Source organism: Molossus molossus, unplaced genomic scaffold (genome assembly GCF_014108415.1).
Source record: "Molossus molossus isolate mMolMol1 unplaced genomic scaffold, mMolMol1.p scaffold_m16_p_19, whole genome shotgun sequence".
Classification (NCBI taxonomy): domain Eukaryota; kingdom Metazoa; phylum Chordata; class Mammalia; order Chiroptera; family Molossidae; genus Molossus; species Molossus molossus.
In genome coordinates this window covers 18145021-18161558 of record NW_023425354.1, presented here as the reverse complement: position 1 = coordinate 18161558, position 16538 = coordinate 18145021, and the positions used below count along the sequence as shown (strand labels likewise).

Genomic DNA, 16538 nt, shown 5'->3' with positions numbered 1-16538 from the left:
TATTGGGCTAGCTGAGACCAGATGCTGCTTGTTTGAAAGAATTTAGGAAAACCTGAAGCAGGATCCAGGACAGGCCAATCCTATGGTAAAGCAACTGGCAACAGCTTGGGTAGGCCTGAAAGTTGGGTGGGGCAGGGCCTCAGGGAGTCACCAGGGCAGGGCTACCAGTGTGAGCCAGGTTGCTGGAGTCCCAGATATTGTGGTCTACCGTCCCAGTGAAGGGGTCACCAAAGAAACAAAGGCCTCTGACAGCAGGTCTGTCCAGAAGAAAGCTGCCTCTCCAGCCCTCGCTCCAATGCCAAACAACTAATTTCTTCCCAATATGTCTCTGGTGCCTTTCAAGCTGCCTCCCCCACGCTGGAGCCTGGAGGGTGTGAGTTTGAGTAAGTCCGTATGCGGACCCTTTAAGAGGAGCTGCCTGGGGCTCCAGCCGCCTCAGCCTCCTTCAGCCTCAGTTTCCACTGGTTTTACAGCCGGAAGTTATGGGGACTTCTTATCCTGGCACTGGAACCCTGAGCTGGGCACCTGGTATAAGAAGGAGACCCCCTCACTTCTCAGGGAGCACTTTCCCAGCCCGGGTGTCCTTCTGATTTTTATCCGCCACACGTGGGTGTGGGACCAGCCCGTCATGCCTCCGCCCCTCCTACCAGTCTCGATGCAGCTTCTTCTTTAATTCCGTAGTTGTAGGACTTCCATTCAGCTCGATTTCAGGCGGTTTTGAATGATGGCTTTTCTGTAGTTTAGTTGTAACTTTGATGTGGTTGTGGGAGGATGCAATACTGCATTTACCTACGCCGCCATCTTGACCGGAAGTTTCTAGTGTGTCATTTAAAGCTGCCATTTCCTTGTTAATTTTCTGTCCAAAAGATCTATCCATTGATGTCAATGAGATGTTAAAAATCCCCTTCTATGACTGTCTTACTGTCAGACTGTCCCTTTATGTCCATGAAGATTTACTTTACATATTTAGGTGCTCCTTTGTTAGGTGCATTAATGTCATTCAGGGTTATATCCTCTTGTTGGATTGCTCCCTTTATTGTTATGTTGTGTCATTCATTGTCTCTTACTGTTGCCTTTAAAAAGTCTATTTTGTCAGCTTTGGCTGGTTTAGCCCAGTGGTTAGAGCATTGGCCGCGGACCCGAGAGTCCTGGATTCGGTTCCTGCTAGGGGCACATACCTCGGTTGCAGTTTGTCCCCGACTGGGTCATGTGGGTGGCAGCCGCTCAATGTGTCCCTCTCATGTTGATGTTTCTCTTTCTCTCTTCCTCCCCTCTCTCCCTCCCGCTCTATCTGAAGAATAATGCAAAAATATCCTCAGGTGAGGATTAAAAAAATAAAGTCTATTTTGTCAGATATATCACTTAATAATTTCAAAGTATCTTCCAGAGGGGCAGAGGTTGTTGGGACTCTTTCTGGGGACCGAGCACTGCCAGATGCCATTGTTGTGGACTTTGTCTACCTTACTAGTGCCCACACAGGCTGGCACAGTTTTTGCATTCTCTAATCTGCACCCCATGTCATTTTCACAGCACCAATAAACATAGTGGGTAATCTGGCCCACCTGAGACACTAATGTAACTCAGCCAGAGTCAACAGGTGTGTGCAGCCCACACAGGGGGATGGCTTTTGAGTGCCAGGTTTAGGTGGCCAGGGAAGATTGCTTTTCTGGCCCTGATAGATCTAAAGGTAGATAAGTAATTTACCTGATAAAACATTCAAAGTAATGGTCATAAAGATGCTCACTAAACTCTGGATAATAGATGAACACAGTGAGGTCTGTAGTAAGAGTTAGAAATATAAGAAAATATCAAACAGAACTCTAAGACATGAATAATACAATAGTGAACTGAAAAAATACAATAGAGGGATTCAACAGCAGACCTAGAAGACAAGGCAGTGGAAACCACTCATACAGAACAGCAAAAAGAAGACTTAAAAAAATAAATAAATAAATAAGGATGCCTTAAAGGACTTGTGGGACAATATTCAGCACACTAACTTTCATTTTACAGGGGTCCCAGAAGAAGAGAGAAAGGCAGAAAACTTGTTTGAAGGAATTATGTCTGAGCCTAGCTGGTGTGGCTCAGTGGATTGAGCATTATCCACTGGACTGAGAGGTCCCAGTTCAATTCCCTGTAAGGGCACATTCACAGGTTTTGGGCTCAATTCCCCGTAGGGGGGCGTACAGGAGACAGCTGATCTATGTTTCTCTCCCACATTGATGTTTCTATCTCTGTCTCCAGTCCTCTGTCTCTAAAGAATCAATAAAAACATATTAAAAAAAAAAAGAAGAAGAAGAAGAAAAATTATGGCTGAAAACTTTCCTTACCTGGGGAAGGAAGTACAGAGAATTCAAAAGAGACCCACATGAAAAAATATTGTAATTAAATGGCAAAAGTTAAAGACAAATAGAGACTCTTAAAAGCAGCAAAAGAAAAACAACTAGTTACATATAAGACTATAAGCTGGTTTTTCAGCATAAATTTTGCAGGACGAAGTGAGTGGCAAGATATATTTAAAGTGCTGAAAGGAACAAACTTCCAACCAATAGTTTACCTAGCCAAGTTATCATTTAGAATTAAAGGAAGGATAAACAGTTTTTCAGACAAGCAAAAGCTAATGGAGTTCATCAGCACTAAACTGGCAGTGCAAAAAATGTTAAAGGGACTTCTTTATGCTTAAAAGAAAAGGCCATAACTTGAAATAAGAAAAGATATAAATGAAAATATCTCACTGGTAAAGGCAACAGCAAATATATAATAAAGAGAGTGAATCAATCACTTATTAAGATAGTATGAGGGTAGCTCTGCCAGTGTGGCTCAGTGGTTGAGCGTCAACCCATGCACTAAGAGGTCACCTGTACAATTCCCAGTCAGGGCACATGTCCAAGTTGTGAGCCAAATCCCCAGTGGGGGGGCATTGAGGCAGCCAGTCGATGTTCTCTCTCATCGATGTTTCTATCTCTCTCCTTGTCCCTTCTTCCCTCTCTAAAATCAATAAAGAAACAAAAGTTTTTAAATATAGTGTGAGGGTTAAAAAACGAAAGTGGTAAAATTATAACTATAATAATTAGTTAAAGGATATACAAAATAAAAAATATAAAATATGACATTAAAAGCAAAAATTGAGCCCTGGCCAGTTTGGCTCAGCGGTTAGAGCATTGGCCTGCGGTCTGGAGAGACCTGGGTTCGGTTCCCGCTAAGGGCACGTACTTCGGTTGCAGTTTGTCCCCGGCCCTGGTTGGTCGTGCGGGTGGCAGCCACTCGATGTGTCCCTTCACGTCGATGTTTCTGTCTGTCTCTCCCTTCCTCTCTCTCCCTCCCACTCTATCTGTACAAAAAATGGAAAAATATCCTCGGGTGAGGATAAAAATTTAAAAAAAAAAAAGCAAAAATTGACAGAGTGACAATATAGTGTTTTCAGAATATGTTCAAATTTAAATGAATCTAAACTTAAAATCGGCTGGTACAGATATGGATTGTTATATATGAACCTTGTGTTAACCATAAACCAAAAACCTATAATACATACACCAAAAATTAAATGAGAAAGGGATGTAAAGAAAACACTAAAGAAAGTCATTAAATCACAAGGGAAGAGAGCAAGAGAAGGGAACAGAGAAGAATGACCAAAATGGCAATATGTGCATACCTATCAATGATAACTTTAAATGTAAATGGACTAAATTCTTCCATCAAAAGATATAGGCTGACTCAGTGGATTAAAAACAAAACAAACAAAAAACACAAGACCCTTCTATGTGTTGCCTACAAGAAACTCACTTTTGACCTAGGGACATATACAGACAGAAAGTGAAGGGATGGAAAAAGATATTCCATGCTAATGGAAATGTAAAGAAAGCTAGGGTAGCCTGGCTGGTGTGACTCATTGGTTGAGCATTGACCCATGCACCAAGAGGTCACCAGTTCTATTCCTGGTCAGGGTACATGCCCAGGTTGTGAGCCAAATCCCCAGTCAGGGAGCACGCTAGAGGTGACCAATCAGTGTTCTCTCTCATTAATGTTTATATATATCTCTCTCTCTCTCCCTTTCTGTTCCCCTCTCTCTAAAAATCAATAAAAAAAAAAAATTTTTTTTAAAAGAACGAAAGAAAGAAAGCTAGGGTAGCAATACAATGTCCAACAAAATATGCTTTAAAACAAATACCGTAGCAAAAGATAAAGAGCATTACATAATAAAGGGATTGAGAAGATATAATTGTAAATATTTATGTACCCAACATAGCACCTAAATATATAAAGCAAATATTAACAGACATAAAGAGAGAAACTGACAACAATACAATAATAGTAGGGGACTTTAATACCCCACTTATATCAATGGATACATCATCTAGACAGAAAATAAATGAGGAACCATCAGCTTTAACTGATACATTATAGCAGATAGACTTAATAGATATATACAGAACATTGCATCCAAAGCAACAGAATACACATTTTTTAACTAGAGCTCTCTGGGATAGATCACATATTAGATCACAAAACAAATCTCAATAAATGTAAGAAGATTGAAATCATATCAAGCACCTTTTCAGACCACAATGTTATGAAATTAGATCTGTTACATGAAGAAAACTGGAAAAATTACAAACACATGGATAGTAAACAACATGCTACTAAACAACCAATGAGGAAACAAAGAAATCAGAGGGAAAAAAATATATTGAGACACTTGTATACAACCTAGCAGTCCTTCTTCTAGGTATTTACCCAAGAGAAATGAAAATATATATCCACACAAAAACCTGTACATGAATGTCTATAGCAGCTTTATTCATAATTGTAAAAAACAAAACCACCTAAATGTCCACCAACAGGCTAACAGATGAACAAGTATGGTATTCCCATAAAATGGAATACTACTCTGCAGTAAAAAGGAACTACTGGTGCCTACATCGGTACAAATGACTCTCTGATGCATTGTGCCAACTGAAAGAAGATACACTCAGAAGGTTACATACTGTATGACTCCATTTTATATCACATTCTAGAAAAGGCAAAACTGTTAAGACGGAAAGCAGATCAGTGGTTGTCATGTGTGAGAGAAGGAAATTGATTCCAAAGGAGGTGAGGGAACTTTGGGGGATGAAAACTTTTAATGTGCTATGGTGATAGTTATATGACTCTGTGTTTGTCAAAATTCATAGAATTGTACACCTAAAAATGGATGATTTTCCTGTATGTAAATTGTACCTCAATAAACCAGACTTTTTAAAATTTCCATATTTGGAAGTAACTTATAGTCAGCATGCTCATATCTATAGCTAAATGGGCAGTTGATGGATCCCCGAGATGAGTGATTTCTTTTGGCAGTCAGTATTTGCTCCAAAAGCCTATGCCTTTTCTCATGCATTTGACAGTCTGTCATATGACACTTTTCTATCACCATTACATTAAAAATGAGTCTCTGGCCCTGGCCGGTTTGGCTCAGCGGTTAGAGCGTCGGCCTGCGGTCCGGAGAGACCTGGGTTCGGTTCCCGCTAAGGGCATGTACCTCGGTTGCAGTTTGTCCCCGGCCCTGGTTGGTCGTGCGGGTGGCAGCCACTCGATGTGTCCCTTCACGTCGATGTTTCTCTCTCTCCCTCTCTTCCTCTCTCTCCCTCCCACTCTATCTGTACAAAAAATGGAAAAATGTCCTCAGGTGAGGATGAAAAAAAAAAAAATGAGTCTCTGTTCCTCACCCAGTCCACCTTCAAGTCCTTATCATCCTTTTGCCTTCTAACACATCCCTGTGTTCTCCCTAATACCTCAGTAAACAGGTCTTCCAATGTTATTTCGGGCCTGTATCTCAGTCTCTTTTTGGCTAAATATCTTTTCCTTCCACAAGTAGTGTAGTCCCTTTACTCTGATTTATCCATCAGCCATCCTGACCACTTTATAACTTTGCTCCTTATAAAGAGATTTTTGGTCTTGCAGTGGATGGTCTTGAATCCATCTGTGGCTCAAGTCAGAGGCTTTCCCATCCTGTACCAGCAATATGTCACTGTGCACTTGTCCACCCCCAACCCTAGCCTACCAGCTGTCAACTGGCACTCCAGTTTGCCAGTGACAATAGTGGCAATAAAGGGAAGGAGAAGAAGTTGTAACCCTGATTCTGTGTATAAAGATACTATTTTGGAACCCCCAAATATTCTTGGTCACATAGGCACTGCTCCTGTCTCCCTAGAAATTTAATTCCATTCACCCTTGGATATATTCCTGGAGAAACGTTTGCACAGTAATATGTGCTACACCACTTAAAATTGTTAATTGGAGATTGAATTACTTGTCAGCTTTTAAAAATGTAGTCCTCTCAGGTCAGGGAGGAAGTTATTAGCAGTATGAGTTAGATGAACTATTGCATTTTTTCTTCCCTGTCTTCTTCTCCCTCCCCCTCCCTTTTCCTCTCTCTCATCCTTCCTCTTTTCTTTTGTCCCTATGTTACCACTTACCCTGCTCCTGCATATTTTTTCTCATATCTATCTCTCGTTCTGCCTTAACCAAACCTTTATCAATAACCTGGCAAATCCCAGAGTGACTTTAATAATAGGAATCGTGGATGAAGTCCAGTGACGACGATTGTTCAGGAAGTTTTAAAAACCCCTCCTCAAGTCCTCTTGAGAATGGAAATAACCCTAATGAGAAGGAGGACTGCAGCAAGGACTCAGCTTGTGTAGCTTAATTCTCAGATGCAGGAAGAGTTTTGTACTCATTGCTTCTTTCTTTCTCTCTCTCTATTTTTTTTAAATCTTCACCTGAGGATATTTTTCCGTTTATCTTCAGATAGTATCTAAGGGAGAAGGAAAGACAGAGAGAGAGAAAGAGAAACATCAATGTGAGAGACATCGATTGTTGCCTCCTGCACCACCCTGACCAGGTGCTGAATCGCAACCAATGTATGTGCCCTTGACCGGAATCAAACCCATGACTCTTTGGTCAATGTGCTGGCACTCTAACCACTGAGCCAAACCGGCCAAAGCTATTTTTCTTATATATATTTTTTTCTTTATTGATTTTATTTTATTTTTTATTTTTTTATATTTATAGTTAATAGATGTTTTTTATTAATTTCTTTTTTATTTATTTTTTTGTTACAGATATTTTACCTTTTTTACCCCATTGGCACCCCCCACCTCACCCCACCTCCGCCCCGTCCCCGGCTTAGTTGTGCATGTCCATTGGTCATGCATACATGCATATAAGTTCTGTGGTTTATCTCGTCCCACCCCCCCACCCCCTCTTCTGAGGGATGTCAGTCTGTGCCCTACTTCCATGTTTCTGGGTCTACTGTATTCCTCAGACTGTTATGTTCATTATATTCCGTGTATAAGTGAGATCATGTGGTATTTGTCTTTTTCTGCTTGGTTTCTTTCACTTAGGATTATACTTTCCAGGTCCCTCCATGTCGTCTCAAAGGATAAGAGATCTTTCTTTCTTACCGCTGCATAGTACTCCATTGTGTATATGTACCACTGCTTTTTTATCCATTCGTCTACTGATGGACACTTGGGTTGTTTCCAGATCTTAGCTATTGTAAATAGTGCTGCTATGAACATGGGGGTACATATATTCTTCCTGATTGGTGTTTCAGGCTTCTTAGGGTATATTCCTAGCAGTGGGATCACTGGGTCAAATGGAAGTTCAATTTTTAATTTTTTGAGGTAACACCATATTGTTTTCCATAACGGCTGCACCAGTCTGCATTCCCACCAGCAGTGTATTAGAGTCCCCTTTTCTCCACACCCTCGCCAACCCTTGTTGTTTGATGATTTGTTGATGGCGGCCATTCTGACAGGTGTGAGGTGATACCTCATTGTTGTTTTAATTTGCATCTCTCTGATGATTAGTGATGTTGAGCATGTCTTCATATGTCTTTTGGCCATTTGTATGTCCTGTTTGGAGAAGTGTCTATTCAGCTCCTCTGCCCATTTTTTAATTGGGTTCTTTGTCTTCCTTTTGTTGAGTTGTATGAGCACTCTATATATATTGGAAATTAACCCCTTATCTGATACATCATTGGCAATGATGTTCTCCCATACAGTGGGTTGCCTTTCCATTTTGATGATTGTTTCTTTTGCTGTGCAGAAGCTTTTTAGTTTGATGTAGTCCCATGTGTTCATTTTTTCCTTTGTTTCTGTTGCCTTAGGTGATGTGTCAGTGAAAATTCTGCTCTGTATAATGTCCGAAATTTTGTTGCCTACATTTTCTTCTAGAATTTTTATGGATTCCCGGGTCACATTTAAGTCTTTTATCCATTTTGAGTTTATTTTTGTGTATGGTGTAAGTTGATGGTCTAGTTTCATTTTTTTGCATGTAGCTGTCCAATTTTCCCAACACCATTTATTAAAGAGGCTGTCTTTACTCCACTGTATGCTCTTGCCACCTTTGTCAAATATTAATTGAGCATATTGCCTTGGGTCCATTTCTGGGTTTTCAGTTCTGTTCCACTGGTCTATATGCCTGTTCTTGTGCCGGTACCAGGCTGTTTTGGTTACAGTCGCTATGTAGTATAATCTGATATCTGGTATTGTGATCCCACCTACTTTGTTCTTTTTTTTCAAGGTTGCTGTGGCTATTCTGGGTCTTTTTTGGTTCCATATGAACTTTTGAAGAATTTGTTCTAGTTCTATGAAATATGTCGTTGGTATTTTGATGGGGATTGCATTGAATCTATAGATTGCTTTGGGTAGTATGGACAGTTTAATGATGTTAATTCTTCCAATCCATGAACAGGGTATGTGCTTCCACTTTTTTATATCTTCCTCTATTTCTTTTTTCAATGACCTGTAGTTTTCTGCAAATAGGTCCTTTACTTCTTTGGTTAAGTTTATTCCTAGGTATCGTAATTTTTTTGGCGCAATGGTAAATGGGATTGATTTTTCAGTTTCTCTTTCTGTGAATTCATCATTGATGTACAAGAATGCCGTCGATTTCTTGACGTTAATTTTGTATCCTGCTACTTTGCCAAATTCATTTATTAAGTCTAGTAGATTTTTGATGGAGTCTTTAGGGTTTTCTATGTATAATATCATGTCATCTGCAAATAATGACAGTTTCACTTCCTCCTTTCCAATTTGGATCCCTTTTATTTTTTCTTCATGTCTGATTGCTGTGGCTAAGACTTCCAGTACAATGTTAAATAAGAGTGGCGAAAGTGGACATCCCTGTCTTGTTCCTGTTCTTTTTTTTTTTTTTTTTTCCCTCACCCGAGGATATTTTTCCATTTTTTGTACAGATAGAGTGGGAGGGAGAGAGAGGAAGGGAGAGAGAGAGAGAAACATCGATGCGAAGGGACACATTGAGTGGCTGCCACCCGCACGACCAACCAGGGCCGGGGACAAACTGCAACCGAAGTACGTGCCCTTAGCGGGAACCGAACCCGGGTCTCTCAGGACCGCAGGCCGACGCTCTAACCGCTGAGCCAAACTGGCCAGGGCTTGTTCCTGTTCTTAATGGAACTGTTTTTAATTTCTGTCCATTGAGTATGATGTTGGCTGTAGATCTTTCATATATGGCCTTTATTATGTCGAGATATGATCCCTCTATTCCTACATTGCTGAGCGTTTTTATCAGAAATGGATGCTGGATTTTGTCGAATGCTTTTTCAGCATCTATTGATATGATCATGTGGTTTTTATTCTTCATTTTGTTTATGTGGTGTATCACGTTTATTGATTTGCGAATATTGTACCAGCCTTGCATCCCTGGAATGAATCCCACTTGGTCGTGGTGAATAATTTTTTTGATGTATTTCTGGATCCGATTTGCTAATATTTTGTTCAGGATTTTGGCATCTATGTTCATCAGGGATATTGGCCTGTAGTTTTCTTTCTTCGTAGTGTCTTTTTCTGGTTTTGGAATTAGAATTATGCTGGCCTCATAGAACGTGTTTGGAAGTCTTCCTTCTTCTTGAATTTTTTGAAATAGTTTGAGGAGAATGGGTGTTAGTTCTTTTTTGAATGTTCGGTAAAACTCCCCCGTGAAGCCATCTGGGCCTGGGCTTTTGTTTGCTGGGAGACTCTTGATTACCTCTTCAATTTCCTTAGTTGTTATTGGTCTGTTCAAGTTTTCTATCTCTTCCGGGAATAGTTTTGGGAGACTGTGTGTTTCTAGAAATTTGTCCATTTCGCTTAGATTGTCAAATTTGTTGCCATATAGTTGTTCATAATAGTTGTTAACGATCTTTTGTATTTCTGTGGTGTTGGTTGTTACTTCTCCTCTTTCATTTCTGATTTTGTGTATTTGGGTTCTCTCTCTTTGTTTCTTGGTGAGTTTAGCTAAGGGTCCATCAATCTTGTTTATCTTTTCGAAAAACCAGCTCTTTGTTTCATTGATCCTTTGAATTGTTTTTTTGGTCTCTATGTCATTTATTTCTGCTCTGATCTTTACTATTTTCTTCCTTCTACTTGCTCTGGGGTTTTCTTTTTGTTTGCTTTCTAATTCTTTAAGTTGTGAGGTTAGACAGTCAATTAGAAATTTTTCTTGGTTTTTGAGGTAGGCCTGTAGTGCTATGAACTTCCCTCTCAGAACTGCTTTCGCTGCATCCCAGCCCCCGTCTCGCGCCTTCACAAGCCTACCGGGATGGAGTCAGTGTCTCTGGTTATATGGTCCTCGCAAGCTGCTTTTCTGTTGTTTTTTCCCGTCGATTTGTCTGTGTTACAGTTGTAATTCCAGTTTGGTTCTGGGAGACGGTCTGTGTGGCTTCCGTTCACTCCGCCGCCATTTTTCCTTCCCTTCTTTATTGATTTTAGAGAGAGAGAACATCGATTGGCCACCTCCTGTATGCCCTTCACTGGGGATTGGACCCACAACCTGGGCATGTGCTGTGACCCGGAATCAAACCAGCGACCTCTTAGTGCATGTGTCAACACTCAAAAAATGAGCCACATTGACCAGGCAGGGCTATTTTGTTTTTAATCCTCATCCAAGCATATTATTCCATTCCTGTTTTTAGAGAAAGTGGAAGGGAGGGAGAGGGGGAGAGAGGGAGAGAGAGAGAGAGAAAAAAAAACAACAAAACATCATGTGAGAGAGACACATAGATTGGTTGCCCCTTGCACATGACCCCGACCGGGGCTGGGGATCGAACCTGCAACCCAAGTACTTGCCCTTGACCGGAATTGAACCCATGACCCTTCAGTCCTCAGGCTGACACTCTACCCAGCCAGGGCCTCCCTGCTTCTTTAAATAGAAGATTGCCCTGACCCACCTAGGATTGTTTAACAGGGGAAAGATTGGATAAAGAGGGGGAAGCAGTGGTAGATTTCTCCTTTCCATCGTTGTGCATCATTATTTTTCACATCTTGAGCATGATTGCAAATATTTGCCTGTAAGTCTAAGAGTCCCCAACATAATGTATATATCAGGACAAAAGCAATTTTTTAAAAAATTGAGCTAAGTTGCATCTATGAAACTTGGAAATCTCAATGCCTGTGCTGACAAATAATCCTGACAAATAAATACTGCACTCATTCAGTATTACATAGTGATTTCATTTGCGCAAAACTTCACAATGCTTTGCCACTTCAGTCAAACGTCGGGAGCACTGGGAAAAGGAAGAACATGTTTATCTTGATCTCCAAAAAGGGATTTAAGGGAGAGAGCAGGTGGTATATTAGACTGTTTTCATTGCCTGTCAGCTATGGTAAACCTGAGCTGTTTACAGTGTCTCTACATAAGCAGCAAGAACAGCAGAAGCCTTAGCATGTGTGTATGACTGCATTCATTTGTACTTCTATATATATCTCCAAATTTCCAAAGGCTATGTCGTATCTTTGGTAGCGCCTTTAACAATTTTGTCTCTGCTAATCACTGGCTTTTATGTGATGCCCTTAATTCTCAGGTCTGCCAACCCCAATGAATGAAGTGCTGGCTGAGGCTTACATTTATATTGAGAGTGGATGAAGATATTCTTTCCTCTCAGACTCAGTCCTTACTCAGTTCTGCCAGCGTGGACACTCTTCAGATGGTGCCTGTTTTTAATATTTCATGGTACTGCTTTTCCACTTAGATCCAAGAAGCAGCATGCTGGGACCTCAGGAGAGTCACCTCTGTTTAAATGGTTAAGGATTCTTGTTGGGCAGATAAATTAAAAGCTTATATAATGCTGTAGAAAAATGTGAGAGGAATAATTTGGGGACTGGAACATGGCAAGCAACTTGACTTATGTAGAAATGCATATGTCCAAGTTGAAAAAACTGATGAATGGAGCACACCTTCATCATGAAAATATTATGGTGATGAGAGTTGTTTACCCCAAATTTTTCTGTAGAAGGTTGGTAGGGCAACATATTGAGGAATAAAATAGTGGTTCTGTCTATGTGGGCTCCTTTCTTTGTCTCCCTAGGGTTTGCGTAACTGTTGCAGCATGATCATTCAGTTAGGCAGAATGGGTTTTGTCCTTGTCCAGATTCTGCTTCTTTGGTTGGAGCTTTTGTTCTGAAGTATTCTAAAATCATTAAAACCACTTGAGTCAGCAACGACCCCTATAAATCAGGAGCTATTGTGAGAGCCCTCCTTCTACTGGTGCATGCTCCAAACATACAGTCACTGAAGATGAATTGGAGGGTACTACTGCTCTCTCTTCACTGACTGTTAAGTAGCTATGATTTTGTTTGTGGTTATTGAAGCAGGTTTCATTTCTGTGTGGCCTTCCCCTCCCTACCCCCGACCTCCTAAGATAAGGCTGGTCAGAGAGAGCCATTCAGATACTCTGTTGGTCTGTCCTATACTTTTTCTCTTTAATTCACCAATTAAATGAATCTTCTCACATGACAAACGTTTGTTTAGTCCAGAAATAATCTTCTTGGCTTTGGTGACCCCTGGTTTGGTTTCTTTCTGAATCCAGAGGGGGAGAAATGTAGAAATATTACTGCCTTTTCAGAGCAATGCCAAAGCATCAGAACTTGAGTAAAGGAAAGGTATGCAAAGTTATTAAATTCTTGCTCCATCCATGTTTGTCTCCCATTAGTTTGTAAGAATATGAGGCGGAATGGGCAAGTGGCAGAGCCTCTGGGAGTAACCCAGTTCTGGATGCTCTTGTCCTCTTTGAAAGGAAGGGCAGAGACACCCAAGGAAGGTGTGTTTTATAGCTAAGCAGCTCTTGGTGTGCTGCGGTCCCTTCGCAGGTTCTTCATCAGTCCATTACCACTTTTGGAGAAATGTGAGATTCTAAGTGCCTAGAGATTATCAAGCACTAGAGAGAGTGTTTTGTAGGAAAGAAAATAGTGTTTTTCAGTAGAAAATGGTCTAGTTCTCTTTCGGGCAGCAAGTTCTTGGCCCCTGACAGAGATTGTGAATATCAGATATGCAGAGCCAGCACAGTGTCTCCATTTTATTTTGTTTCCCCCTTTTCAATTTTATTTTAATAATTAAAAATACTGCTGATCACATTGAATGACTTCTGACAGAGAGGCAGTCTGTCCCAGAAGGACCAGTTGTGAGCCATCAGGTTTATGACGTCCATAAAACCGGAGCCAGATCAGAGCATGGCCTCCCTGACTGACAGGGTTCCTGCTTCCACCAGAGTCCCCCTTCAGTTCACTGCTTTGGATATTTGTTTTGGTTTGGTTTTTGTTGTTGTTGTTCTGTTTTATTTCCTGATACATGTGCGAGTGTGCATGTGTGCACACATTTAAAGATATAAATGAAACAGGTATGTAATGCCCTCTGCCTGTTAGAAAGACTAAAGCCATAAAAATAACAAACGGCGTGTATTTGCTAGAATGTCAAAGTTATGAGTTTATTTTGTAATGATGTGCTCCTGCCTTCATGAGGTAAACTGGCCGTGGCGGAGGTGTTATTAGTAATATGGACTCAGTGGAGCAGAAAGCCGAGTGACCGAGAGATCAGTGTATCCGTCAGAGAGAGGGCAAATGGAAAGAGACAGCAAGAGAATGAGAAAAGAGCCACAGTGCCTGGGCTGAGATTAAAGACAGACTGAGGAGGATGGGAGCCCAGTGGTCAGATATGGTCTCCCCTGTTCCTGGGGCTCCTTCAAAGGAGCTGTCAGCATGTTGCTTAGCTCAGGGCTGCCTGCAAAGGCTTGTTCTCTGCACTTCCTCATCAAGGAAAGCCGTAATCTGAGAGCAATTTTGCTTTCCATATGCTTTTCAGAAGAGCCTCGTACGACATTCCTTGCTGAAGTTAAATGGAACCAAGGCCAGCCGGGTCACACTGAGGTGATTACTTTGGTCACCAACTTCCTCAGCCTTTGGAGGGTCTTAATGTAGGGGCTGACCCAGCGTGCAGGGGAACCTCTCAGAGCTTCTAACAAGAAGGAGCAATGTGGGAATATACAGGTAGAACTTGCTGGTCTTTCATTTATTAGGTTCTCCCCAGAGACTGGAAATGAATAAAAGTTAGTAAGGAAGAAATTTTGTGTTGTAGTTATTTTCTAAAGGAGGAGGGGAGAGGGAACAGAAAGGTAAAATACAGTAAGCGCTCTACAACTGTTTAGAGCTCTCCAGGGCTACCCTAGATGACTGGCAATTACTACACACTCAGCAGTTTGCAATAGTCAGCGATCAGGCCGCCTGGCTTCCATCTGCTGGGTCACAGAACCTCCCTCCCTGAAAGAAATTACTAACCAATCTTTGAGAGAAAAAGGAATCCTGCAATTTCCAAGTTCAAGAATATTTTTTTTTCACTTTTTTCTTCTTTAAAGGAAACTTTGTGGTTTCCAATTGCAGGTGCCCTTCCACCTCACAAGGGTTAAAGTCTAGGGATACTCTGGGGATTGAGGCCCTGACTTCCCTGGAACCTTGGGAGGAAGGACAGAGGGAGGAGAGGCAGGCTTGGGTATAAATCACTGCCTGGCACCCAACACACAAAAGAACTGTAGACTGGAGGGGTCATGTCTATATCATGAGTGGCTTCAGGATTTTGCTAGTCTTAGGGCTTGTGTGTGGGGACCAGGTTTAAAAATCAAATACAGGGGGGAAAGTAATCCTTAAAAAAAAAAAAAGAGGAAGCTAAACCTCACAGCACTTCTTTAACTGAGACTTGTGACTGAAGACTGTCAGAAGGCAGGCACATTACCTCATGTGTGTGCACAGTAACTCCGCCAGGCCTGCACATGGTGAAGGAGCTGCTCTCTCAAGGCCCAGCCTCACCCACTGCTGTGGTTTCAGCTCAGAGTCGAAGGATGCTGCTTTGGCAGCTGGGGGAGAGAGAGGGAGAGGTTTGCTGGTTTTTAAATTGCAACAGTGTGTGTGATTGTTTAAAAACCTTTTTGGTTTTCTAAGTTTTCTTTTTAGGACAAAGGTCCAGATAGTTCCTTCAAACAAGTCACAGAAGCTGGAATCTTGTCTTGTGGAGAAAAGAACCCATTTTAGTGAGAATTACAAAATAGACTCTGCTTTTATTTCTGTCACGATAAATGTCTTTTCTCTTGCTTGTTTCTCTAGGTCCTCGGGCGGGAAGTATATACCTCCAATAACCAGCTCGGGGGCATCCAGATCATGCACAACAATGGGGTGACCCACAGCACCGTTTGTGATGACTTTGAGGGGGTTTTCACTGTCCTGCACTGGTTGTCGTACATGCCTAAGGTGAGCCCTTCTGATCCAATGCTGGCAAAGCCTGCAGCACCCGGCCTTTCCACCACAGCTCGCTGCCTCTGCACTTGAGGGGGCTCAGGAATTTTTTATGAACTGTTCCTCTGAAAGCTGTTGATTTCTTTTTTTCTTAGAGCCATCTTTTGCCTTCTACCTTTAAAATGCCTTCAGACTTCATTGGTTAGGCCCCTACCTAATGTTTTCTAGCCACAGGAGTCTTCATGGCCTATCTGGGCTCAGATCCCAGCATATTAAGGCTTTCTCCTCATTGTGTGTTTTCTCCTTTGCGATAGCCACCCCTCCTTCCTGGGAGCTTCCCGGAAAACCTGGGCACATGAAGTCAATCAGAAGGTACCACTTTGGGCCAGGTCCTACATGAGACTTGAGACCTGTGCATGTGCCTCAGGGCTTGCACGAAATTAGAGTACTTCTATCTGCTGATTGGGACTCATGGGTGTAGTTTTGTTTGTGGGCCCTGCTGTCTCTGTAATGACTGTTGCCAAGTTGGAGTATAGGACTGTTGTGTACTGATTGCTGTGCTCTTTCCTTCCCAATCTCCTTTCAGAGTGTAAACAGTTCAGTTCCTATCCTGAACTCCAAGGATCCTATAGATAGAATCATCGAATTTGTCCCCACAAAGGCCCCATATGATCCTCGATGGATGCTAGCAGGTCGTCCTCACCCAAGTATGTATATGTAAGGATTCTAGTGCCTTGGCCCTCCAGCTTTGAGGTGGTTTTTTTTCTGATCACAAATGAATCTCTCCACAACAGCATGTGACAAAGAAAACAGCTACTAAGTACCTGGAAGTGAGAACAATGTGAAAAATGCTTTCTAAAGAAAAAGGTGGAAAATTCCTTAAGAACAAATTAAAAATGAGATGAGATTTACCAATTGGGCATTGTGTCATAAGCAGTATAGTCACTAATACATTTCTTCTATTTATTCTGCTTTTAAAGCACTTATTATTTAATGGGT

General features: G+C 41.5%; 1 protein-coding gene across 2 annotated transcripts in view; it reads left to right on the top strand.

The window, feature by feature from the left end:
• ACACA (acetyl-CoA carboxylase alpha) overlaps positions 1–16538 on the top strand; it is a 250284-nt gene that overhangs the window by 191912 nt on the left and 41834 nt on the right. For both annotated transcript variants that reach the window (XM_036267833.1, XM_036267834.1), the window contains exons 46-47: positions 15411–15554; positions 16126–16246. In XM_036267833.1, the coding sequence (XP_036123726.1) occupies positions 15411–15554; positions 16126–16246 (265 nt within the window). The remainder of the gene's footprint in view (positions 1–15410; positions 15555–16125; positions 16247–16538) is intronic.